Source organism: Nycticebus coucang, chromosome 3, assembly GCF_027406575.1.
Source record: "Nycticebus coucang isolate mNycCou1 chromosome 3, mNycCou1.pri, whole genome shotgun sequence".
NCBI classification, from domain to species: domain Eukaryota; kingdom Metazoa; phylum Chordata; class Mammalia; order Primates; family Lorisidae; genus Nycticebus; species Nycticebus coucang.
The window spans coordinates 25,261,915-25,288,046 of NC_069782.1; the positions used below are offsets into that span (position 1 = coordinate 25,261,915).

The following is a 26,132-nucleotide window of genomic DNA, read 5'->3' on the forward strand; positions in this document are numbered from 1 at the left end:
AGAACATTTCATCCCAACAAAACTGAATACACATACTTCTCATTAGCCCACGGAACTTACTCCAAAATCGATCACATCTTAAGTCACAAGTCTAACCCCAGTAAATTTAAAGGAATAGAAATTATTCCTTGCATCTTCTCGGACCACCATGGAATAAAAGTTGAGCTGAGTAACAACAGGAATCTGCATACTCATACAAAAACATGGAAGTTAAATAACCTTATGTTGAATGATAGCTGGGTCAGAGATGAGATTAAGAAGGAAACTGCCAAATTTTTGGAACAAAACAACAATGAAGACACAAATTATCAGAACCTCTGGGATACCACAAAGGCAGTCCTAAGAGGGAAATTTATAGCACTGCAAGCCTTCCTCAAGAGAACGGAAAGAGAGGAAGTTAACAACTTAATTGGAAATCTCAAGCAACTAGAAAAGGAAGAACATTCCAACCCTAAACCTAGTAGAAGAAAAAAAAATAACCAAAATTAAAGCAGAATTAAATTAAATTGAAAACAAAAGAATTATACAACAGATCAATAAATCAAAAAGTTGGTTTTTTGAAAGGTCGATAAAATAGATAAACCTTTGACTAACCTAAACAGGAAAAAAAACCAGTAAAATCTCTAATCTCATCAATCAGAAACAACAAAGATGAAATAACAACAGACTCCTCAAACATTCAAAAAAATCCTTAATGAATAGTACAAGAAACTTTATTCTCAGAATTATGAAAATCTGAAGGAAATTGACCAATACGTCGAAGCACGTCACATTGCAAGACTTAGAATCAAGTGGAAATGTTGAACAGGCCCATATCAAGTTCTGAAATAGCATCAACCATACAAAATCTCCCTAAAAAGAAAAGCCCAGGACCAGATGGCTTCACATCAGAATTCTACACAACCTTTAAAGAGGAATTAGTACCTATATTACTCAACCTGTTCCAAAATATAGAAAAAGAAGGAAGACTACGCAATGCGTTCTATGAAGCAAACATCACCCTGATCCCCAAACCAGGAAAAGACCCCACAAGAAAAGAAAATGATAGACCAATATCACTAATGAATATTGATTCAAAAATATTCAACAAGATCCTAACAGAATCCAGCAACACATTAAACAAATTATACATCATGACCAAGTTGGTTTTATCCCAGGGTCTTAAGGCTGGTTCAATATCTGTAAATCTGTAAGTATAATTCAGCACATAAACAAATTAAAAAACAAAGACCATATGATTCTCTTAATTGATGCAGAAAAAACTTCTGATAATATCCAGCATCCCTTCATGATCAGAACACTTAAGAAAATTGATATAGAAGGGACATTGCTTAAACTGATAAAGGCCATCTACAGCAAACCCACAGCCAATATTGTATTGAATGGAGTCAAATTGAAATCATTTACACTCAGATCAGGAACCAGACAAGGCTGCCCATTGTCTCCACTGCTTTTTAACATTGTAATGGAAGTTTTAGCCACTGCAATTAGGGAAGAAAAGGCGATCAAGGGTATCCATATAGGGTCAGAAGAAATCAAACTTTCACTCTTCGCAGATGATATGATTGTATATCTGGAAAACACCAGGTATTCTACTACAAAACTCTTAGAAGTGATCAAGGAATACAGCAGTGTCTCAGGTTACAAAATCAACATTCATAAATAGGTAGCCTTTATATGTACCAAAAATAGTCAAGCTGAAAAAACAGTCAAGGACTCTATTCCATTCACAGTAGGGCCAAAGAAGATGAAATATTTGGGAGTTTATCTAACAAATGACATGAAAGATCTCTATAAAGAGAACTATGAAACTCTAAGAAAAGAAATAGCCGAAAATGTTAACAAATGAAAAAACATACCATGCTCATGGCTGGGAAGAATCAACATTGTTAAAATGTCCATACTACCCAAAGCAATATACAATTTTAATGCAATCCCTATTAAAGCTCCATTGTCATACTTTAAAGATCTTGAAAAAATAATGCTTCATTTTATATGGAATCAGAAAAAACCTTGAATAGCCAAGACATTACTCAGAAATAAAAACAAAACAGGAGGAATCACACTACCAGACCTCAGACTTTACTACAAATCGATAGTGATCAAAACAGCATGGTATTGGCACAAAAACAGAGAAATAGATGTCTGAAACAGAATAGAAAACCAAGAGATGAATCCAGCTACTTAACTGTTATGTGATCTTTGACAAGCCAATTAAAAACATTCAGTGGGGGAAAGATTCCCTATTTAACAAATGGTGGTGGGTGACCTGGCTGGCAACCTGTAGAAGACTGAAACTGGACCCACACCTTTCATCATTAACTAAGATAGACTCTCACTGGATTAAAGATTTAAATTTAAGACATGAAACTATAAAAATACTAGAAGAGAGTGCAGGGAAAACCCTTGAAGAAATTGGTCTGGGCAAGTATTTTATGAGGAGGACCCCCCGGGCAATTGAAGCAGCTTCAAAAATACACTACTGGGACCTGATCAAACTAAAAAGCTTCTGCACAGCCAAGAACACAGTAAGTAAAGCAAGCAAACAGCCCTCAGAATGGGAGAAGATATTTGCAGGTTATGTTTCTGACAAAGGTTTAATAACCAGAATCCACAGAGAACTCAAAAGTATAAGCAAGAAAAGAACAAGTGATCCCATCGCAGGCTGGGCAAGGGATTTGAAGAGAAACTTCTCTGAAGAAAACAGGTGCACGGCCTACAGACATATGAAAAAATGCTCATCATCTTTAATTATCAGAGAAATGCAAATCAAAACTACTTTGAGGTATCATCTAACTCCAGTAAGATTAGCCCATATCACAAAATCCCTAGACCAGAGATGTTGGCGTGGATGTGGAGAAAAGGGAACACTTCTACACTGCTGGTGGGAATGCAAATTAATACATTCCTTTGGAAAGATGTTTGGAGGACACTTAGAGATCTAAAAATAGATCTGCCATTCAATCCTATAATTCCTCTACTAGGCATATACCCAGAAGACCAAAAATCACATTATAACAAAGATATTTGTACCAGAATGTTATTGCAGCCCAATTCATAATTGCTCAGTTATGGAAAAAGCCCAAGTGCCCATCGATCCACGAATGTGGATATTTGTGGTATTTGTACACCATGTAATATTATGCAGCCTTAAAGAAAGATGGAGACTTTACCTCTTTCATGTTTACATGGATGGAGCTGGAACATATTCTTCTTAGCAAAGTATCTCAAGAATGGAAGAAAAAAGTATCCAATGTACTCAGCCCTACTACAGAACTAATTTATGGCTTTCATATGAAAGCTATAACCCAGTTATAACCTAAGAATATGGGGAAGGGGGAGAGGGAGGAGAAGGAGGGGGGATGGGTGGAGGGAGGGTGATTGGTGGGATTACACCTGTGGTGCATCTTACAAGGGTACATGTGAAACTTAGCAAATGTGGAATGTAAATGTCTTAGCACAATAACTAAGAAAATGCCAGGAAGGCTATGTTAACCAGTGTGATGAAAATGTGTCAAACGTTCTATAAAAGCAGTGTGTTGTGCCCATGATCACATTAATGTACATAGCTATGATTTAATAATAAAAAACAATAATTTAAAACAAAAAAGAAAATCTTGTCATTACAACAAACAGATGAACCTGGAAGACATTATGTTAGGTGAAATAAGCTAGACACAGAGAGACAAATACCGCATGACATCACCTACTTATAGAAACTAAAAACGTCAAACTCACAGGAGTAGAGAGAAAGCGGCCTGTTGGTTACCAGGAACTGGAGAGTGAGAGGGTTAAGGATGAGATGTTGATCAAGGAACACAAAGTTTTATTAGGAAGAATGAACTCTGGAGATCTATTGTATAACATGGTGACCATAATGATCTTGCCCTGTTACCTGAAAATTGCTAAGAGTATAGATTTCAAGAGTATAGATTCTCACTATAAAAAGGTAATAATACGTGAGGTGACAAATATGTTGATTAGTGTGACTTAACCTTCCACATTGTAAACATACACAACATCACAACATCACATTATAGCCCATAAACATATACAATTTTTATGTCAGTTAAAAATAAATTTAAAACCATTTAAATTAAAAAACTTCACAAACTTAAGGCAGGTGGGAATGCTAAAACCTCAGCCAGTGCTTGAAAGTTCTCCCCGGTGATGCATGTGGTCCAGCCCTCAGACAGCTCATGGCCCTCAGGCTGAGCCACAGCCTTCAAGTGTCGGCAGCAGCAGAGAACCTGGGTAGCAAAACTGCAGGAAAAGGAATTCTTATGATCACTGTAAAAGGGACCTCAGTTTCCATGTAGCCTGTGGAAAGGGCACAGAACTAGCTGGTGTTGAATTCACATCTGGGCAATAACCTTTAGTAGCTGCTGATTTGGGGAAAGCGACTTAACCAGACTATACCTCATTCTCCTCACTTGTCAACTGGGATTAGTCAGGCCTACCCTGACGAGCTATTGGAGGAATTAGCAATCTGGGGGGTAAAACACTGACTATGGTGGGATGTAGATTCTTAGCGAATGAGAGGGATCATCCTCATCTTTTCCTCACTGCTAAAATGGCTGTAATACAGTTATATAAGGGTATTATGTAAATCGGTGTTGCATATAAATTGTAAGCACACATGCTATAGCTATTTAATTTCAGTGGTATGCGTCTCTTAGTTACAGAAAATAACCAAAATGTTTAGCTAATTAATAAACTGATGCAGAAAAAGATATCTTCCAAGCATTATTTAGGTAACATTATTGATAGCTAGGTGGACAAAGCTGATTTTTTTTTTTTTGGTTAAACACGAAACTTTGTATAAGAGAAGGGTCAATTATAGTTATAAAATAAATGAAGTGCTCGCTTCAGCAGCACATATACTAAAATTGGAATGAGACAGAGAAGATTAGCCTGGTCCCTGCGCGAGGATGACACACAAATTTGTAAAGCGTTCCATATTTAAAAAAGAAAGAAAGAAATGAAGTGGTAGTACTTTTTTTCCTTTCTAGATGTAAACTTGAAACCAGCAGTGTTCTTTTATCTAAAATTGAGTTTGGCAGGGATATCTGTGTGTTTACTTATCACCAAGCTCTTTGTAACATCTGTAATTTTTATAGTCAGTAGCCACGTTTTTCGGAAGCCTATTATTAATAGGAAACAACATCCACGAATTTTGTCATAGTTCTGACCCCTGAGGCATCTTACCTTTCTGGAAAAGGATTTCCGCCTCCACCTCATTCTCCTCTCTTGCTGCTGTCTTGCAGAGTGTCAGGGCCGTTTCAAACAGACGGAGAGCAGGTAGCCACTTTGAGGGGTCCTTCCTTTTATAGCTATAGTATATTTGCTTGGCCATTGTATGTCCTAAAAGAACAACAGTTGGATGGGAGAGAACAATAAAAGTATAATGTTCATAACAAGGCACCACGTTCCAGACCACTCTTGTAGTAATGACATCCATTAAAAACTCTGGTGGTCTGCACTGTTTTTAGCAGCCAAGAAACAGTGAACTATAACAATAACCTTTGGAAACTTCATCTTTCTTATTTCAAAACATTAAGGGATACAGATGTTTTTGATATATGACTTGAGTCAGGCTTACAAATGTAGCAACTGCCCTTTCTCTCCTCCTCTTGCTTGTTTTCCAATGACTTTTACTGTCCTCTGTGTACTTGTGTGACCATTGGTTAGTTCCAGTTTATTAATTTTCCAATGTTTTCTTGTTTTTAAAACAAAGGATAGTCTCCTAATCTCTTTCAGTTCTAAAATTTCTCAAAGCGCTAAAAAACAACTTCCATGTTCCTAAGATGAGATTATTAGTAAAGAAACATCTGGAAGTTTTATGTTGTTTTCAATAAAATTTGCATAAATTAATAGGCAGTAATTTTCTTTCTATTAAGCAGTTGAGTACTAGCTTACTATGCATTTTTTTTTTTTTGTCATTCCAATTAGATGGCAAACCCATAAGGGCAAGGGCCACATTCTCCACTGTTTATATGGTCTCATCATCATTCAACATAATGAAGGACTGTTATATGCAAGAGGCATTAGACTTTATCTGTGTGCCCTCTAAGACAAAAGACATTTATTCAGCAAATATTTTCTGAGTGTGTAAGCACTGTATGAAAATGAGAAAAGAGTTAAGAGTTACTAAACGCTTTCTACATGTCCAGCACCATCTCAGGTACTTAACGTGCATTCTTCACGTGACACATGATCCACCTTCACAACTGAGACCATGATTATGCATATTTGACAAAGGAGAAGGCAGTGGCTCCATGAGATGGGTGGTCTTTTTACATTATTAAAATACTGAGTTTATTTCACAGGTATATTTTTGTCTCCCCACCATTTTCATGTCTGACCACTGCTACCACTATGTCCTATCATAACATTGAATACATACTTAGGGCAGGCTGGAGTTCCATCCTTAAAATAAACAGGCATTTTTGGATAACACATGCTTGGCATTTGAATCTGGACAACATGTATCAAACACAGTAGGGAAAGTTCTCACTCTGCCTTATAAAAAGGACAACCAGATATCAACTGTTACAGAAATCAAATAAGATGGAATTTTTTTGTTTGTTTGTTGTTGTTGTTTTTGCAGTTTTTGGCCGGGGCTGGGTTTGAACCTGCCACCTCTGGTCTATGGGGCTGGTGCCCTACTCCTTTGAGCCACAGGTGCCACCCAATATGAAAAATTTGAACCAAATGTTTAAACTAATTTCTTAAAGAGGCTTCCTCTACTGCTAGAAATCTCGTATAGCCTCCTGGTTGGTCCTCTGGACGCAATTCTTCACAGTATTGATGAAGTTGGCCTGGGAAAGAACCATCTTTTTCTATACTTGTTTGCATTTTTGCCTTCACGTCGTCTGCAGAACTAGGTCCCTTTGGGTGTTGTAGGAGTTTTTTCCTGATTTTTGAAGGCGTCTTAACATTTTCATCTTTGTGTTGATGGTTTTAAATCCTTTCCATTCTGTTTTGATTTTTGTGCATTTTTTGGCTAGAGTAGCTCATACAGATTTCTTCACTGAAGCTTTTTCTTTAGATACCTCATCATCAAAAGTATCTTCTCCTCCTCCTTCTGACCTTCCTTCTCTTCCTCCTCCTCCTCCTCTTCCTTCAGCTTCAGCAGCAGTGAGTTTTATCTTTTTCTGTAGAACCTTGCTACCACTGCCAGGAGAAAATCGCTTTCCAGACAGCATTAAGAGTTTCACTTCCTCTTCCTCTTCCTATTCTGGTTCCCTATCTTCTTCCACAGCTACTAAATGTTCCCCACTAATATGTACAAGCCCTGAACCACACTTCAACAAGTGGTGTCATTTCAAACCCCGGAGAGAAAACGCCGGGGGCACAGACATTTTCAAAGTTGCCAGTGTTACTTTAACTGCACGGCCCTCATAATTCACTGCCTCTGCTTCAACAATGTGCAATTCACACTTTGCACCAGCCTCTAAACTGACCATTCCTAAAAACAACAGGTGATCATTTTCATCAAGATCCACCTTAAAATGATAACCTTTGTCAGCCTTTGGTTCACAACTGAAAAGATAGTCCTGAGGCCTCAGGGGGCTCAGTCTCCCATTTAGATGGGAAAGAAGGCAGATGGAGATGAACAACTGCTGCTCTGAAGGACGGCCATGCAGGATGGGATCACAACCAGGGCCTAGCGAGGTTTAGCAACTTGCCCAAGGTCACATGGCGGTAAAGAGCAGGGCCATCACTTGAACCTAGTCAGTCTGGCCCCAGAGTCTCCACTCTAAACAATAATATTGTGCAGCCATTTAATCGGCATGCCACAGAGCTTAGTGTTTAATGGAAAATATGAATGGTCACACAGGCAATCAAAATACTGCATGGCCAATTCTGCAGCAGGGAAAGCACAGAGCTCTGTGATAGCAGTTAAAGGCACCCTGGCCCACATTCTGGAAAGGTCAGGGAAACCTTCCCAGAGAACACGGCTGTTTGGGCTGACAGCTGACGATTGCCTTGTCTTTGGGAATTACAAGAAGAAAATGTTAACATAAAGAGTAGAAGGCAACTATGAGAAATACTACATTGATACAACGGTTGAACACACACAGTAAAAAAATATGAACAGAATGGCAATGTAGATTGCAGAATATACATGCTGGGTTCCTAGCCGAAGCCATAGATCCTGACCAGAAATCGGTGCTACCATGCCACCTGAGGCTTTGAACAAGGTTCTACACACTTCTGGCCTTCACTGTCTTCCTCTGAAAAACAAGGCAGCAGAACTAGAAAATAACAAGGTCTCTTTGAAATTTTTTATTCCATGATAAAATAATTTTTTAAAGACCTAGAACTTTTTGCAATTTTTAATTCAGGAATGTACTATAGGAATGGCATGATCAGGGAGAAATTCCCAGGATCTCTCTCTGTCTCTCCCTCCTCTCATCCAGGGAGACGTCACTGTGCCCTTACTCTGGACCAAGCACGATGATAGCACATGGCAGAGCACATGGAGGTGAAGAAGCCCAGTCCTTCTTCTAGGGGGCCCAAAAGAACAGCTAACACCTACAAGGTTCTTAGACCAAGTGAGCCGCCCTCCTAAACACATCACATACCCTGTTCTCTGGTACCCACAGGAGGGGTATCTGTGTGTACTGATCTATTTCACACAAGAGGGAATGGAAGCTCAGGGAATTTAAATGACTTGTTCAAGGGAATTGAGCAAGAACGCTTTCTCCAGAGTTTGCATTTTTAACCCAGATAGTTATCAATTGTGATCAGATCCCAGGCAAGAAGAGAAAGACAAGATATACTAATATAATTATGTGAAATCTCATATTTTAATACATCCCCCATTTTTATATATTTCACTTGTTTCAAATAATACTAAACTGTTATTAACATAAGACAAATTTATTAACATAAGATAAAAATATCAAATATCTTCAAGTTATCATGGGACATTTATATGTATATATACATACATATTAGTAGTACTGTATATACTATTATTAGTACTATATGTTACATACTACATGCATATATATCATAGATAAATATAGGATACAGCATTACATAATTGGTACTAATATATAATAATCAGACTTAAATTGTTTTCTAGACTTTTGTTAAAATTAGAATTTTTACAAAAAATCTTGACTCTTTTCTCTCTTTCCCTAAGTAGATAACAGGCCCGGTGAGGGCACAGATGATGACTGGATCCCCATAATATCCCCGCTTCTCATCATTAGTGCACATAAATGGTCCTCAACAAATGTCTGTTGATTTAATAAATGTAAAAAATTTAAATGACTTTTATTCATTCCTATTATATAATTAGGAATCCACTTTTTCATCTAATAAGGAAGCTCAAGGTTTAGTCATTAATGGGAAAAATAAACTTAAATAATCACAATGCTTATTTCAGTTTTATGAAAATAATCTCAAAAGGCCTTTTTCTATCAGAGCCTTTCGCAAAGAAAAAGATGTTAAATGGATCTATTCTTGTGATTCGATCTATACTATAAAGAAGAACTGCCTGGAAAGCATCAAGTCACAGATGATTTTGTGCTTTATAATATTGAAGTGCTCCTTTTTCTAGTAAATAACCACTGTGTGAAAAAAGACGTCGTGAAACTGATGTTGTTTTGACAGGAAACCTGCTTTTGGTTTTGTTTTTTAAGTCTGTATTTAATATAATATACTAGAAAGCAAGCTGTTCAGCTTCAAGTGAATCTAAAACACAGCAACAGTATTGTCATTGAGTGGTGACACATCTTCAAGATTAGTTAAGTCAGAAAAGCAGAGAATACATTTGGTTTAACACAATCTGTATGATTCAACACAATCTGTACTTTAAGCTCCTGTAGAAATCAGATGTCCTGCTAATATAAAAAATTATGGAATAAAAATACAGAAAAATAGCTCCAGTGAGATTAGGAAACTGGAAGGAATTTGAGAGGCCAACTAAAGCAGCCTGACTTTATTAAGTGAGGAAATTTACCAATAGAGGGGAAGGGATTTACATAAAGTGATAACATTTACATCTGATGATAATCACAGTCATATAGTAACAAAGTCATATAATAACAATGAAAGGGGGAGCAGAAGGCAGATGAGGAGAACAGTCTCGACAGGTGTGTGCTTTTTGCCTTCCCTTCCCTAATCCACCAGTTTATCCTGAGCTGAGCTCACCTTCTGAGCAGAGTTCCCTGACCAGGAGCCAGAGCAAGGCCCAAAGGCTGGGCAGCTTTGACTGGGGGAAGACTGCTCCCCTGACAAAGGAGTGAGGCCAGATGGTTTTTGTTCATGGACATTAAATTAGGCAATTTTAAAAACAGAAGTACTTAACAGCATTAGATATAACCTAAAAAACATAATGCATTTTTACAAATTCTTCTCCAAAACCTTCTTTACCAGTTTGTGTCACAAATTTAAAGAAGTTAGATAACAGTTTAGAACACATGAACAGTTTCATTTAAGAAATGTACTTTATTTGATGTTTATAGCATTTTTTTTCCCAGTAAATTGCTAAAAGGGACAGCAATTTAAAAGTAGATGATGTGAGTATAATTGCAATCCAAATGATCAATATACTGGATAAAGTGCAACAATAGTCCAAAGCAAGTAGTAGTTACATATGTTATAATTACTGTGATCAACTTCATGCTTTATCTGTACATTAAGACCGTCCATTCATCACACAGAGTTTGGCACATAGTAAGTGACCAAAAACTATCTGTTAAAAAAACGGAGCCTGAGTATTCTTAAATATTGCATCTTTTAAATGCCCTCATATGAGAACCTGCCTAAAAACGACTTAAAATTTGTCATCAATTTCTCTAGTGCAATGTATGTTTAAATGTTCTTACCAATTCTCATTTTTATTTTGGCCAATAACAGGACATGAGGAAGATAGGTATTATTCAAAGGTTGCACTGGATTTGCATATTCAGTATTTGATAAAGGAAATTCAATTTTTTCTCCAAAATTTAGCATCTATAAAAGAAACATGGCAATGAGCAATTAGTGCGGTTTGGAGCAAGAAAAAGGACAGAAAAGTAAGTTTTTAAACCTTACAGACACGAAGTGTCCTGTCACCTGTTTAATAAGGATGTTGTGAGCTGGAGTCAACAAAGATAATTTTTCTGTTTTTAAAAAGTGAGATTCCTTGAATTTCTCAGCTTTGGTTAAGTCATCCAGCAAAACCAGACTTCTTGCCATCGTTAACGAAGATCGAGGAGAAATAAATTCATTTCCTTCAAGCAGATGTATTATGTCCTATTAAAATAAAATTATTCCTTTTGATAGTATTGTCTCCAATTCTCTGAAACAAGAGCTGGTCATGTTGATTGTTAGGCATTTGGGATCTAATGAAATTTAAAATTTTCTCCTTGTGTTCTAACTGGCAGGCCTCCCCCTAAATGTAAACGCAAACGAGGTGTCCTCCTACCTGAAGGTTTTTTATGATGTCTGCCTTTAAATGCTTTTCTTGCAGGCCCAGGACCACGGCTTGCATCAAGAATTCAGCCTGTAGCTCCGGGTTGTCTGCGCTTTTTGCCTCCATACATACTTCATTGATGAGGCTCATACAGTCTGTCATATCGTTCTCTAAAATAAGCAAACGTGGTTGCTTAAAATGGTGGGATCTTGCCTATAGGCACAGTGCAAGGGTACACTCCAAAACAACGAAGAGTAAATGTCTTACCACGAAAAATAAGTAAGTGAGGCAATGGTTATGTTAACCAGTTTGATTTAAGCATTCCACATTGTATATCAAATCAACACATCACACCCCATAAATGCATACAGTTATGCTTTAATAAAAAATTAAATTTAAAAAAATAATAATAATATTCATTCAAAAAAAATAGATCCAAAAAGTGATAATGTATATACAGGGAGACATGGCCATAAAGTTCGTGTACAATTCTTTTTAATTCAGAACATTTTTTGAACTTTATGGCCACCCTATATGTGCAATATCCTCAGTATTCATCACAGAAATATTATAAAATATCAAAGAACAAGAGCGTATTAAGACAGAAAACAAACAGACTCTCCAGGAAACATGGAAAAGAAATTTACTGCGATTTTGGGGAAAGTACTTTATGATATTCCAGTGCTGCAAAAGTAATAATGATATTACATAAAATAATTTAATTTGGGACATGGATAATAGAGATGGGTGAACAGAAAGGATAAGCAAGAGATTTTCTAAGCTCTGTAAGAACTAACATTCGTATGCATTGAGCTATGATAGAAAGTTAACCCATTTTATTCTGACAGTAATTCTGTGAAGCAGAATTTTCCCATTTTACAGGAGACTGAGTCACAGGGGACTAAGAGCACGGGCAGGAAGTGGTAGACACAGCATTTGCAACCAAGTGAGTGGGCTCCAGAATCTGTGCTCTTCTCTCTGACAGTCAGCCACTGTCCCCAAGGAAGAGAAGACTGAGAATTAGTATTTTTAAATCTCCTTGCCTGTCCTGCACATACTGGTAACATATATGCCACTTTCAATGGTAAAAAGGACTGTCAAAAATGGTTATTCTTAATAATCTGAATTTTTAATCTAAAAACAGATCAAGCTAAAAAGTTACAAAATGTTAACATTATGATAAAATATATTCCAATAAAGCATCCTTCACCTATATAAAATTAATTTTTATGAAAACATTGATTAAGAAAACAGGACATTTTGGTGATTATAAATTGAGCTATGATAAACAGTTTAGTGCAAATGTCCTTATGATAAAATGATTTTTTTTCTTCTTCACAGATGCCTAGAGTGGAAACAACCTAAATGCCCACGAACCCAGGAACAGATTAACAAGCTGTGGTATATGTATACCATGGAATACTATTCAGCCCTTAGAAAAGATGGAGACTTTATATCTTTTGTATTAACCTGGATAGAATTGGAACACATTCTTCTTAGTATCACAAGGATGGAGAAGCAAAAATCCAATGTACTCAATTCTAATATGAAGCCAATAGATGACCCAATACATATCCTCATAAAAGAAAATCTCAAATCAATTCAAGTGGGGGGGCAGGGAAATGAGGGAGTACCAGGAAGAGGAAAGGCGGGAGGGGGAGGGGGATCACAGTGTATGGCACACCTCTTGGGGGCAGGACACAATTGTAAGAGGGACTTTACCTAACAAATGCAATCAGTGAAACCTAATGCTTTGTACTCTCGATGAACCCCAAATAATAAATAAATAAACGAATAAATAAAAGAATAATCACACACAGAAAAGAAAATAGGACCTTTGTACCTTTCACGATTCCAATGCCGCGGATCTGTGCAACAAATGCAGTCACCAATGCTAAGCGGCACCTCAGCCACAGATGAATGTTGAAATATTCTCGGGCATTCAGGGAAATAGGGTCCAAAAACTCATTATCATCTTTATTTTCAGTTGTCTGAACAGTATTAAAATGATTAGTCATGTCAAAGTTCTAGGCTAAGATTAAATGTAAGTTAAGAAAAGCATCTGGTATCATTTCATAGCAGTAAAATTTAAAATTTAGAAATTATTTTTGTACATTCTATAAAATATTAAAAATACACACACAAAAAAAACATAAGTAAAGGGGGGGCGCCTGTGGCTCAAAGGAATAGGGTGCCAGCCCCATATGCCAGAGGTGGCGGGTTCAAACCTAACCCCGGCCAGAAACTGCAAAAAAATAAAAATAATAATAAATAAGTAAAATCATCCATAATTCTGAAATTCTCTATCTAAATTTTGGCATACTGTTTTTCAGCTTTTCTTTTCTCTCTATACCCAATGTGGAAAAATAGTTTAGCTGTCTAAATTTTTCATTACAAATTACATTATCATCAGCCATCTCCATGTCATCAAAAGTTTTTGTAAATATCATTTTAAGGACTGAAAGTAATAAATAATATTCACTAATATTTATTTAGTGCTTATGATGTGTTAGACAGCATGCCACGTGCTTTATATACATTATCTTATTCACTCCTCCCAAAAGCCCAAGGGGCTTCTTATCATTTCCATTTTATAGTTGGGAGAACTGAGACATAGAAAAATTAACTGTCTTGCTTAAGGTCCATCAAATTTTGGCAGAAGTAGGATTAAAACCTCTGTCTTCCTGAATTTAGAGTCCAGATTCTTTTTTCTTTTTCTTTCTTTTTTTTTGAGTGGTCCTGGGTAGAATGCTACAGAGTCAAGGCTCATGGCAACATCAAACTCTTGGTCTTAAGCAATCCTCTTGCCTCAGCCTCCCAGCAGCAACTACAGGTGTGCATGGCAACATCCAGCTAGTTTTTCTATTTTTAGTAGAGACTGGAATCTCAATCTTGCTCAGGCTTGTCGCAAACTTCTGAGCTTAAGCAATCTACCTGCCTCTGCCTCCCAGCGTACTAGGATTACAGGCGTGAGCCACCACACCCAGCCTAAATAAGAATCCAGAGTCTTAATCCACTGTGTTCCATTGCTGTATGCTGCTCCCATTCCAAACACATATTCCAATTGATTTACCATCCTCATTTTTACACTTTACAAAGGGTGGTGAAGGTCCAGAGCTACTGGGAGGAGGAGCAAGGGAGCTTTTTTCAGGAGGCAGTCAATGGCAGACACTTGGGAACTTTAAAGTCATTCAGTATAACCCCCACCGATGCTAGGAATTTCCTTCTGTGAATCTCTGACAGTTCATCATGTCCCACCAATCAGTAATACCTGTCACCTAATAGGGCTTGAAGGGATCAGAAAATGGACAGAAGGGAGGGAAGTTTAGGAAAAGAAGGGCGAGCTGCTTCTGGCAACAAGAGTAAGCAGTGGCCAGAGGCCCACAAGCAGGATAGTGATTAAAATGGGCACATCAAGTACTCCAAGAGTCTAGTATTTAGCTTAGCAGTACAGAAATAAATGCCCATCAACATAACTTATTAACCTCTCAATGCTTACACTTCTTGTTACTCATGAAAAATCAAGTTACCTTAATCTAAATCAGGGCTTCTCAATTGCAGCACTATTGACTGATATTTGGGGTCAGATAATTCTTGTGGGGGGGGTTGTCCCATAACAGTATCTCTGGCCTCTACCTAAACGATTCCAATAGATCCTCTTCTAGCTGTGACAATGCAAATATTTCTTGACATTGCCAAATATCCCCTGGGAGGCGAACTCAACCCTAGTTGACAACGATTGTTCTAAGTCATTTCTTAGAATTAGATTGCTTTTTAATGCTTTTATTGCTTTTAATAGAGAAAGAAATGAATCTCCATGGAGGATAATTAGTCTTACTAATTTGTAATGATGCTAAATATTAGCAATTTTATTAGTAGTGTTTGAAATAATGAGCCTGGGTTCTATGTGATGAATTTTTATTTTAATTCTAAACAACCCTCTGTTAAATCACTTGATCTTATCAAAGTCCTGTCACAGAATTTGCGACACCAGTTGTCAAGTAGATTTGGGAGCTTAAGTGGAAGAATTTAACTGTGAGGAATCCAAAGTAGGAAATAGCACAGGTGTCTTACTGGCAATGCTGAGGGAACAAATTCAAAAGTGAAAAGGGTGTCTTGTGAAATAACTTTATTTGCCAGAAAGATTATACTGAGATTGCTTTATGATGGCATATCTGGATGGGACTTCAGTGACTGTGACACCCAACTCCATCAGTTCACAAATGAGATGACAAACATTTTTAAGGAAAATTTAAGGGACTTGCCCAAGGTGTGCCAGTTAATAAATAGGACCTCAAAACAGATCTTTTTACTCTGAATTCATTGTTTTTTCTACTTTATCCCTTTGCTTCATCCAAATAATTAATTAAACAATTTCCTAGCAGGCCAGTAAGTTATGATATAACAAGTATTCTAAGGAAAGGCATTAAATTCATACACACATAAGTTCTTGGAGAGATGGGGTTCTCTGTGCTATCTTGTACCACCTTCTTCTTAAAGAGTTTTGAATCGTGAAGAAGCTGAAGTGTGGAAATTACTATTGCTGCACTGAAATAGAGAATACATCGTAAATGTTATTATGTAGTGTTATACTTGTGGCATTCCTATGTTATTTCCTTAGTCTCTTTCTCAAAAAAAAAAAAGAAAGACAGAAAGAAAGAAAAAAAAAAAAACTTTTCTGCACTCTCAACCACCTCCAAAACTGTTAGGTGCCCTTTGTGCGTTGCCCTAACCTCTCCTGGTCTTAACCACCCTCTTGTATTCATTACACTACTTCACTGCCTGTATGTTGATTTACAGCTAATTTGTCTTGCTCCCTATGGAATCTCAGCATCTATTCATAGTGTAGTGACTGGGTATAATAGACACTAAAAAGTACTTCCAAATGAAAACAAGCAAAAAATGAATGAATGTTTTCAAGATCTAATAATGTACTGATAATCATTATTGTAAGGATTAAATGACATCTTTATTCTTTTATTTGTTCAAAAATACACGTTGAGCAGCAACTGCAGGCCAAGAAGGAAAACTAAGAGCCGTGGATAGGGCAATAAATAAGCACTCCTGCTCGCAGGGGGCTTGCACTCGAGTGAAAGTGGGTGTGCTTATCAAATAGGAGTGCTTGACAAAGAGATGCCACATAATGAGTGCTCGCTATTATCATTATCAGTGTGTTGAGCTGCCTGGGGGGAGGGGAATGGAGAAGACTAAGTTGACATTTTAAAAGTTAGTAATCGGCATCCCAACTTTTTAGAATTTTTGAATTTTAAACTTCTAGGATTTTGCTGAGCTATTAAAATAGTTTAAATATTTGTAGAATATTTTCTGAGGTATTATTTGGGATTATCTAACCTGTTTCTGCTTTATTTTGATTTGGTTTGTTTTTTTTGTAAAGAGATAAGGTCTCTCTCTGTCACCCAGGCTAGAGTGCAGTGGCATCATCATAGCTCACTACAACCTCCAACTCTGGGCTCAAGTGATTCTTCCACCTCAGCCTCCCAAGTAGCTATAGATGGGTGCCACCACAGTTGCTAATTTCTTTTGTAGAAATAGGGTCTCACTCTTGTTCAGGCTGGTCTTGAACTCCTGGCTTCAGCCTCCCAACATGCTAGGATTATAGGTGCCCAGACTAACATGCTTTTTACGTAAAACAAAACTAAACTAACAAGCAAGAAAATAACAACAAACATACCCTAGAGTCAGTGTATATACAGGTAAAAAGTTTCCTATCTACTTGTCCTTCCTCCCTGAAGACTAGACACTTTTCCAAGGCACCTTGTTCAGCACAGCCCGGCCACTAGAGGCCTGGGAAAAAGACAGTTCTGCCCAGTGCAAGCCCATTCTTCCTATTCTGAAGCTCAAATTCTGATTTCAAGGGAAATAAGGTGTGAAGTTTGGCATTTTGCTAATTCAAAAACTTAATGAATAAAATAGTGGACATATCAGCATGCTTTAATCTAGCTGGTGGGAAATTTCTAGATACTCCACTAGACGGATGGAAAGCATGTGAAGATTACTCACCACCAACAGGCTAAAATCCCAAAGGAAAGAAGTTTTGCTCTGACAGAAAATTAAAAGGCTGAAATTTTCCTCTATTTAGGCAATTAAATATAAAGAATAGGAAGAAACACTTATTTAAAAAAACCAAAAAGATAAGATTTTGAAGGAGAGAGACAGCCGTAGAAGTAGATATGCACTTTGAATAACTTTGATTCCATTTGTTTCTTATTAACATTCACAATAAAAATGGTCAGTTTGTTCTCATAAAATCCATGCAGCTCACTCTACTTGTCACCTTAGGGGATGCGCCTTTCAATTTCCTTGACACATAATTTCATTAGAAATATCATGAAATGTCAAGCTAACCATCATTTGGAAAAGGGACTGTCCAACACTCTCAGTAGTATCCAAACAGAAGCTCGTGGGGGGTAAAGTTCACGTAAGAAAAACTCATTCATCTTGACAGTAGGCTTCCCCTAAATGACAACTCTGCTCCAAAAAGGCAATAACATCAAAGTTTCTCCAGGTTTTGTCCCAAAGGCCAGGTTCACGGATTTAAAAAAAGAGTGATTCTGATTTATTCGCACATTATTTGCATATGTCTATCACATCTTGAAATTAAAGTTCTATTATGACAGTCCCTTCTGTGGCCATTTTGTAATTTTTAGTTTCTCATTTCTTTCTTCCTGCCTAAAGGAAAAAATGATCACTCATATTCTCCATACAAGGGCATGAGACACGTGGAGAGCTGGGAAAAGAATGAAGATAAATGACAAATATTTTCTAGGGCTGCTTTTGCTCTGAGACATAATTTGGCAGAAAAAAGTTCTATAGAAAATTATATACTAAAAGTTCCTTCTCCCTTCAAAATCCATTGGGGAAAATGGCATATTATTATGCTAAGTTTATGTTACAGTCAACTACCATTGTATCCTTAAAGAGAGCTACAAATGTGAAAAGACTCTACACCTATAGTTCTCAAGCTTTTGTTTTAATTTCAACACCCCTATACACCCCTAAAAATTAGAATCCCAAGGAGCGCTATCAACATTGATCACATAAACATTAAACCGAAAATATTTTAGCTTCCTTAATTCATTTTAAAAGAAACATAATACACCCATTACATGTAAATATAAATAACACATTTTATGCAAAACTATTTAAAAAAAATAGTGAGAAGAATGTCATGGCTCTCCTTAATGTCTGGCTTAATAAGAAACAATCAAACTCACAGAAGCCTTTCACATCTACTTTGACATTCAGTGTTGTGTAAAATATTGTTTAGGTTGAAGTATATGAAGACAATGAGGCCTCCATTGGGTACGGCAGGAGTATTTTAACAGCTGCCTCAAATTACTGTTTTAACGGTCTTCTCTGCTGCTACACCAAAGCAGCATCAAAGTGACAACTATCATATGACAAGTGACAGTTTCTTGAAAGTTTATTGCAATATGGAATGCAATGCCACATATGGATGAACTTTTCCTACTCTGTTACATTAAAGTATTTGTCTTGTCTTGTTAACTGTGATTCTGAAACATTTCATTATATCATTTTTTGATACATTTTGTTATATAATTTTTTTAAAAAATCATGTTTATTAGTATTACCAACAGAAAATATTCACAGAAAAAAATTCTAAACATTAGAAAACTTTCAAGTTCATGGCGGCGTATACAAGCTTTCTGTTATTCTGACTTTTTGGTCAAAGTTCAAATTTTGTGACTGGCAACAAATTCTATCAGGTCTTTCTCTAGAAGTGGCATAATCAATTTGCTTATTTTCAATATGATGTCTTCCAATACCCAAGTTACAGTAACCACAGTTCATCAGTTGGTTTTTTTTTTTTTTCAAATAAAAATGGTATTTCATGAAGAAAGAAGCTTGTCCTGCCGTCAGTTCAAACGTGTTCTTCCTTAAAATAACCATCAGTTTGACATGAAGCTAACATGCCTAGGAATATTTCTCATTTAACATGCCCACAGGATATTAAACATACATGGAGATTTATAAATGAAACCAATTCTACTGCTTCACCAAGGACATTCTTAAGTAAAATTGGCTTTTTTTTTTTTTTAATATTTATTTATTTTTTTTTTTTTTTTTTTTTTTTGTAGAGACAGAGTCTCACTGTACCGCCCACGGGTAGAGTGCCGTGGCATCACACAGCTCACAGCAACCTCCAACTCCTGGGATTAAGCGATTCTCCTGTCTCAGCCTCCCGAGCAGCTGGGACTACAGGCGCCCACCACAACGCCCGGCTATTTTTTTGTTGCAGTTTGGCCGGGGCCGGGTTTGAACCCGCCACCCTCAGCATATGGGGCTGGCGCCCTACTCATTGAGCCACAGGCACTGCCCAAAATTGGCTTTTTTTTAATTGCAAGTGTATGTGAGTGAGGACTATAACAACCACCGGTACAGTTTCTTGCCACTGCTTTGATTCCCGGTGAAGTGCCAGAAATCTTACCATTGTTATTTGGGCAGCATCAATGTAAAGAACACAGGAGAAGGCAAATGATGTCTTAATTTTACTACTGAAATAGATCTTACTCCTGAAGCCACTCCCAAGGATCTGCAGACCACATACTGAGAATCACCCCTCCAAACACACCTTATGAATTTTCACCTCTGCTTTAGAAACCACAAAAATTATAAATCCCCCCAAAACCTATATTGTCATTTAGATTTAGATGTGGTTCATCATGAAACAGCCTTCTGTCAAGGTTCATACTGATGAGACGAGTGTATGTTTCCACTCAAAGGAAAGAGAGCTTTCTGCTGAATTAATTTCCTCTTTGGGAAATGCGCAGAGGATGATAATCTGAAAATCTTAAATTTAACTCTTCCTCCAAATTCTGAATCTAATGGAGTTTAATACATGAAATTTCGTTATAAACAAAGAGAACAAGGAGCAAAAAAATATACAATATATTTCATCTAATTTGATAGTTTCCTATTTTCTTTCAGTGGCTATACATTTTCACTTCTAGAATTTCTATTTGGCTCTTTTCTAAATCCATCTATTTTTTTTATGCTGTCTTATTCTTGCTTTATAGGTTATCGTTCATCTTTGATATCTTTGAACAATCTATTTCTTGGGCTGTGAAATCTGCCATCTATTACGTCTCCTAACTCATTTGTGGCTGTTTCCTCATTTGGGTTACAATATTTGATTTTGTCCTATCTGTGGTGGGAACTGTTTTCCACGCGAATCTTACATTTCCTGGGTAAATCCCTATGTGGCAGTTCTGGTTTTTCCTCTGCGCTAGCCAACTGGACCAGTTTTAAAGTTAATCTATCAAGGTTTCTGCCTTTTTGAGTGGTGTCATTTGGGACTCCAGAATTCCTAATGGCCTTGGCCTCAAAAACTGATTTCTCTTGGGTGACTCTTTCCATCTATCCTCTGGGCAGGCATCCAGTTCCCTTGCTAGTCCCTAGAGATGATTCTGGATGTCCCTAAGGGTAGAGAATAATTTTTGTCTGTAGTAAAGAAAAAGAGAAGACTGAACTCCTACTCTTCAGGGTCCCAATTACATCAGAACATCCACTTTTCCCTCTCTATTAATTAGCACTCTATCTATCATCATTCCCATTCCAGCCAGAAAAAGAAGGAGCAACTGGGCTTTCTTATTTCCTTCCCAGGTATGGAGCAGGAGGAGAAGGGCAGTGGCAGGCTTGAGGGCTGTTAGCCATTGAATACTAAAATGGAGTCATACTTTTTCTTCATCTATAAAATTATTTTATTTCTAGTCAAATCATACTTTATTTTATTCTGTCTTATTTAATAAATAAAAAGATCATTGTTGGATCATAATTAATTTTAAGTGATTAGAGTTTAATTACTGTTGTACTCAGAAACTAAACAAAATATTTATTTGCTAACAGGAAATCCCTGGGCCATTACAAAATTTTTGAGTTTTTTTATTATAACCAAGTAACTTTAAAACAATGATCCCTCCTCTTCCTCCAACTTCTACTCCTGATATACTCCACAGCACTGGCCATGCTATATAACTTACTTATTATGTTTATACTTTATTATCGGCCTGTTTTAATTAGAATGTAAACTCTATAAAGGCCAGACTTTTGTCAGCATTTGGATATATACTTTGTTTACATTGTACCTGTGAGTGTTGGGCCTCAGATATATGCCAAGAGCTTAGAGCAGTGCTTAGCATATTCTAGGTACTTAAAATTATTTTTTGAATAACTTAATGAATGATAAGAAGTGTGTGCATTACTCGGTGAATCATTATTGAACATGTCAGAGGATTTCATGAGAGACATGTTTATTATAAATAATATCTCTATATTATCAAGTATGAAAAAATCACCGTGATAGTATTATTTTTTGGTATGCTACTTAATTATTTATATGTCTGTGAGCATATGTATACAGGATCTTTTCAGCTCTGTATCCCCAGTCCTAGATCGGAGCCTAGCAGTGAGACAGTTAACAGAGACTGGGCCGAGTAAATGAATGAATCAATGAACAAGGTAAAGGAAAGGTCTGATGCCAACCATTGAAGCATATTTAAATAATTAGCCACCCACAACAGTTGGTTACATAGTTTAGCACAACGTAGTTTAGAAGATGTTACTTTTTCAAAACAGAGCTTGTTTTTAGCATTTTTATTCAATGCTTAAGAAAAAAAAACACTCCATAGGTTTTATTTATAAAAACTATAAGGAATTTCAGTTTGGTCTTTTGAAAAAAAATAAAATAAATATATAAACAAAAATCAAAGCACTGTTAATTTGTTCATTCTTTACGTGACATTAAACTTCTAACTATATGCTTTAATAGCAATTGCTTTGTTGAGAACTGTAGTTTTAGGAGAAGTCCTCTGAATAATAAAGACTAAGTACATGAGGGTTCTTGGAATTTCTAAAGCTTGCATGAAATTCAAGTATATTCAGCAAATTGGGGAGAGGAAGAAACTATTCTGCGTGTGAGGAGACTCACCTGTATGCTGCCCGGTGTCTCTGCAGGGCGATGGCAGCCAGCTGAAGTCTGCCCTCCACCACAATCTCCAACTCCCCAGCAGAGCACTGAGAGAGGTTCTTGTGGCCCAGACGCTCTTTCTCTGACAAAAGGATGTTTATCTTGTCTTCAGCTTCCGCCAGCAAAATTGTCTAAAGAAAGGGCACCACACAATCGCGTTAAGTTCACAAGTAACACAAATCATGTCTTATTCTTATTTACCAATTTTTAAAATGAAAGGAAGAGCTAAAAGGAAATCTGTACCTAATCAACAGAGAAGAGGGCGTAGTGAACAGGGAAAAGGCAACAAAACATGCAAGGGAAAGTGCCAGCAAGCAGGAGCCTGCACAGCAGTGACCCGTTACTGTATGTGAGGCCCAAGCTCATTATTCACAATAGATGCGTTGAATCTGTAAGGCTGTTACACACACTGCTTAGTGAATGCTAAGCCATTGCTCCTAGGGCAGATAACAGAGATAAACTCCCGCAAGCCTCTTGTCACAACCTCTTCATTGACTGCTCAATATACAGCCTGTTTAATACGTGTTCATACATTATTTAATACATACTGTTGATTGATTAACCTTGAGCTTACAGCCAGTAGCACTATAACTGATGTCTGAACAAAGCTTATCTAATTCTCTGGAAGGCACATAATGGCATTCTTGCACTTGGAAACCCCAGACAGCACTTCAGCGTTACACTTAAGGGTCATTTTAAGTAGCAAAATGCACAAAAATGAAAAAATGTGTAAAGAAGTGTTCAAAAAAAGCACAAAAATGGAAAAATGTGTAAACAAGAAGAACACTTGTTTACGCCATGAGAACTGAAACAAAAAGGCAGGCAGAGCGTCACCTCTCCAACCTAGCTGGGAATGTGTATATGGAGCAACTCAATTTTTTCTACGCTCTGGGTGTATCTACAAATAACAAAAAAAGTGCCAAGTGTTGATTTTGAGTTTACAAATAAACTTTAGTGGCTAGACAAATGGGCAAACATGGAATTCATGAATAATGAGAATCAACTGTCCAAATTACAGTCACCTACATTGGTAATACAAAGATAATTAGATTTTACATTAGACAATCAACAGTAAACAGAAATCTGACTTGGCAGAAGATAAAGGGACTAACTAATCTTTTAAGCAACAGGTCTTTAAAATCTGATTAGTACAGAGCAGGAATATTATGTGAATACTCCGGAAATTGAGGATAATGGTTAAGAACATGGATTTTTGAATCAAAAAGATGTAAGTTCTACTCTCGGATCTGTGTTTAATTAGTTGCATGATGTTAGTCAATTTCTTATATTGCCTAAGTCTCAGTTTTCTCATGTCCCAGCATAGCATGGTTCGAAAATGATTAATACCTACATCACAAAGTTGTAAAAGTTAAATAATCATGCAAAATGCCTATCATGCCTAAGCATTAATAAATGGCAGCTGTCATTGCTGTTGTCATCATTATTATTATGAAATGAGAAAAGGGCAGGGAATACTCATATCCCATCAAATAATAAATCATATTTTCTGAAGCACTTTAATCAGGTTGAAAAGTCAAAGCCTGACATCTCAGGAGATCTACTTTTTTCATAGGAGTAAACTCCTCCATCCCTGGCCTCAACCCATTCTTTATTATGCAAGAATAGATAGCTGATCTCCCAAGAGCAAACATAACCCTGAAAGTGTACCTGCCCAGGGCCTACTATTACATTTGGTAACTGATTTACTATGGTTTGAAAAAAATTTCAAACTTACCTTTAACATGCTGAAAGTGGACTCTTCTTTAACCTTTGAAAGGTTACAAAATGAGTATCCATTATCCTTTGAGTATAGCTCTGTAAAGACAAAATTTTGACCAAAGGGGAAAAGCATTATAAAGGAACAGAACTTAACACACCTTACTTCTCCACTTCTTCCAACCCCCAGATACCTGGCTATTTCCCCAAATTAGGAGGCTCTGGATCTAGGGGTCAGCTGAGTATGGGGAAGGTTGGGGCTTTGAGAAAAGCCCAGCAGGAAGATCTGGGGCTGGACTTTCTTGCCTAGGGAGAAAGGGAGAGAGTGAAAGGCCAGAGGATGGAGAAAACAAGGATTCTGGGTATGGAAGACCCATGAAATGAGTGTCAGTATACAATGACCCACAAATATTCATGAACCCACACATGATCAAATAAACGTGAGTCCTACATGAGTGCTTCTCACGTCCTTGGCCCCCCAGAAGACACTGAAGAGCTGGACAGACAAGCCGTCCAGAGGCTAAGAGGTAAAGGAGTCCTGATGCCGCAGCAAAGATTTGTTACCTCCCCGCCACTCCACACCTTGCTGACCTCACCTTCTATCACTACATAGCTGATGGCCAGGAAAAATAACAACACTTCTAAAGATTTGTGACTCAGACCACTCATATTCACTTGCCCGCAGGCTCCTCTGCCTCCTCAGCACCTGGGCAAGGTGATATTACTCCTCAGCCTCTCTGCATTTAGACAGGGTCTCTATCCAGTTAACTAAGAGGTCCAGACTGAGGCGAGTAAGAGCTCCTGTGTCACTTCACACTCCGTCTCTTCCCTCTCTAGGCAATCACCAGGTCATGTTGCAGATGGTGCCTCTGCAACATAGTAGCACTTGGCATGTGAGAAGCTTGGTGAAGTACAGCTCCTTTTAAGTCCCAGCAAGAACTAAACTTTTGCTGGATTAAGCCATGACATTTACACATTGATTTGACTGTATAAGTCTAGGCTTCTACATCCCATCAAAGTATATAGAGATAGAAGATAGAGAAAACAAAGACACTGGTAAGGAAGAACCGGGAAATGTGTGCCAGTACATAAGAGACCCAAGGAAGAGTTTGACCCACAAATATTGGGGTCATATGGAGAGGTAGGACTGGGGCACTGCTCCTTAGAAACAAACTGAATGTGTACGAAGGGAGCAATGGTTGAATAAACCATGGGCTTATCACAGCATAGCATACTACACAGCCAATGCAGTGACTAAAGCAAAGCAGTTCACTTGGAGTGGCTTCAGTGAAGATTTTCTGCATAGTAAATACATGATGCAGAAAAATCTGAGTATACTATTTTGTAAATAAATGGCAAAACCTACTGTGTGCGTGAAGTGCATAAATATGGATATATATGGGTAGGTATGTATCTGTATATGCCTAGCCCTAAGTACATATGCATATCATTATGAGCTTGGAAAAAAATATATCAATAGAAAAATATATGTTAGTTCATTCATATGGATTAGTGGGGATAGAATTAGGAATAGCTGGAGAAAGGGAGAAGAAAAAGAAACAAGCAAAAAATAAAACAGTTACCTTTCAAGTTTGGAAGGTTTGGTTTGCTCTTGTCAGCAACATGTCCAAGACAGAACGTGTTTTCTGAAGTACAATTTATTGTCGCGGCCACGCTTATGAAAAAGTATGCTTTCACGAAAACAAACTTTTTTAAGAGATGCTGTCGGCCAAGTGTAACTAGAATTGGAGGCAATCCTTTATTTATTAATTCATCAAGTGCCTAAAAAATGAAAAATGCAAAGGGAAAAAAGAAAAATCGTAAAATAGTTTTACGTTTATTATCGGCTTCAGTCCCCTTTGCAGTCCCCATTTGTTGTTGGGTGAAAGAACACAGGGAAGGACCTGGGTACCATAAACGGCAGGTCCGTGGAGAGAGAAAAGGAATGTCCAAGCCACCCCTGCAGTCCAACAGAGCTGCTGTCATTCCCCG

At 37.3% G+C, this 26,132-nt stretch overlaps 1 protein-coding gene and 1 non-coding gene across 2 annotated transcripts in view; one reads left to right on the top strand and one right to left on the bottom strand.

Annotated features, from left to right (window-relative positions):
• CFAP54 (cilia and flagella associated protein 54) overlaps positions 1 to 26,132 on the bottom strand; it is a 339,644-nt gene that overhangs the window by 96,767 nt on the left and 216,745 nt on the right. Inside the window, exons 49-57 of the mRNA XM_053586325.1 lie at positions 25,724 to 25,922; positions 24,160 to 24,239; positions 22,386 to 22,555; positions 15,859 to 15,964; positions 13,260 to 13,407; positions 11,429 to 11,586; positions 11,077 to 11,256; positions 10,848 to 10,974; positions 5,209 to 5,364 (exon numbers count right to left, since the gene is read on the bottom strand). Coding sequence (XP_053442300.1) covers positions 5,209 to 5,364; positions 10,848 to 10,974; positions 11,077 to 11,256; positions 11,429 to 11,586; positions 13,260 to 13,407; positions 15,859 to 15,964; positions 22,386 to 22,555; positions 24,160 to 24,239; positions 25,724 to 25,922 — 1,324 coding nt within the window. The remainder of the gene's footprint in view (positions 1 to 5,208; positions 5,365 to 10,847; positions 10,975 to 11,076; positions 11,257 to 11,428; positions 11,587 to 13,259; positions 13,408 to 15,858; positions 15,965 to 22,385; positions 22,556 to 24,159; positions 24,240 to 25,723; positions 25,923 to 26,132) is intronic.
• On the top strand, positions 4,860 to 4,966 carry LOC128582740 (U6 spliceosomal RNA). The gene has a single exon (XR_008379186.1). It is a non-coding gene; the product is annotated as a U6 spliceosomal RNA (small nuclear RNA).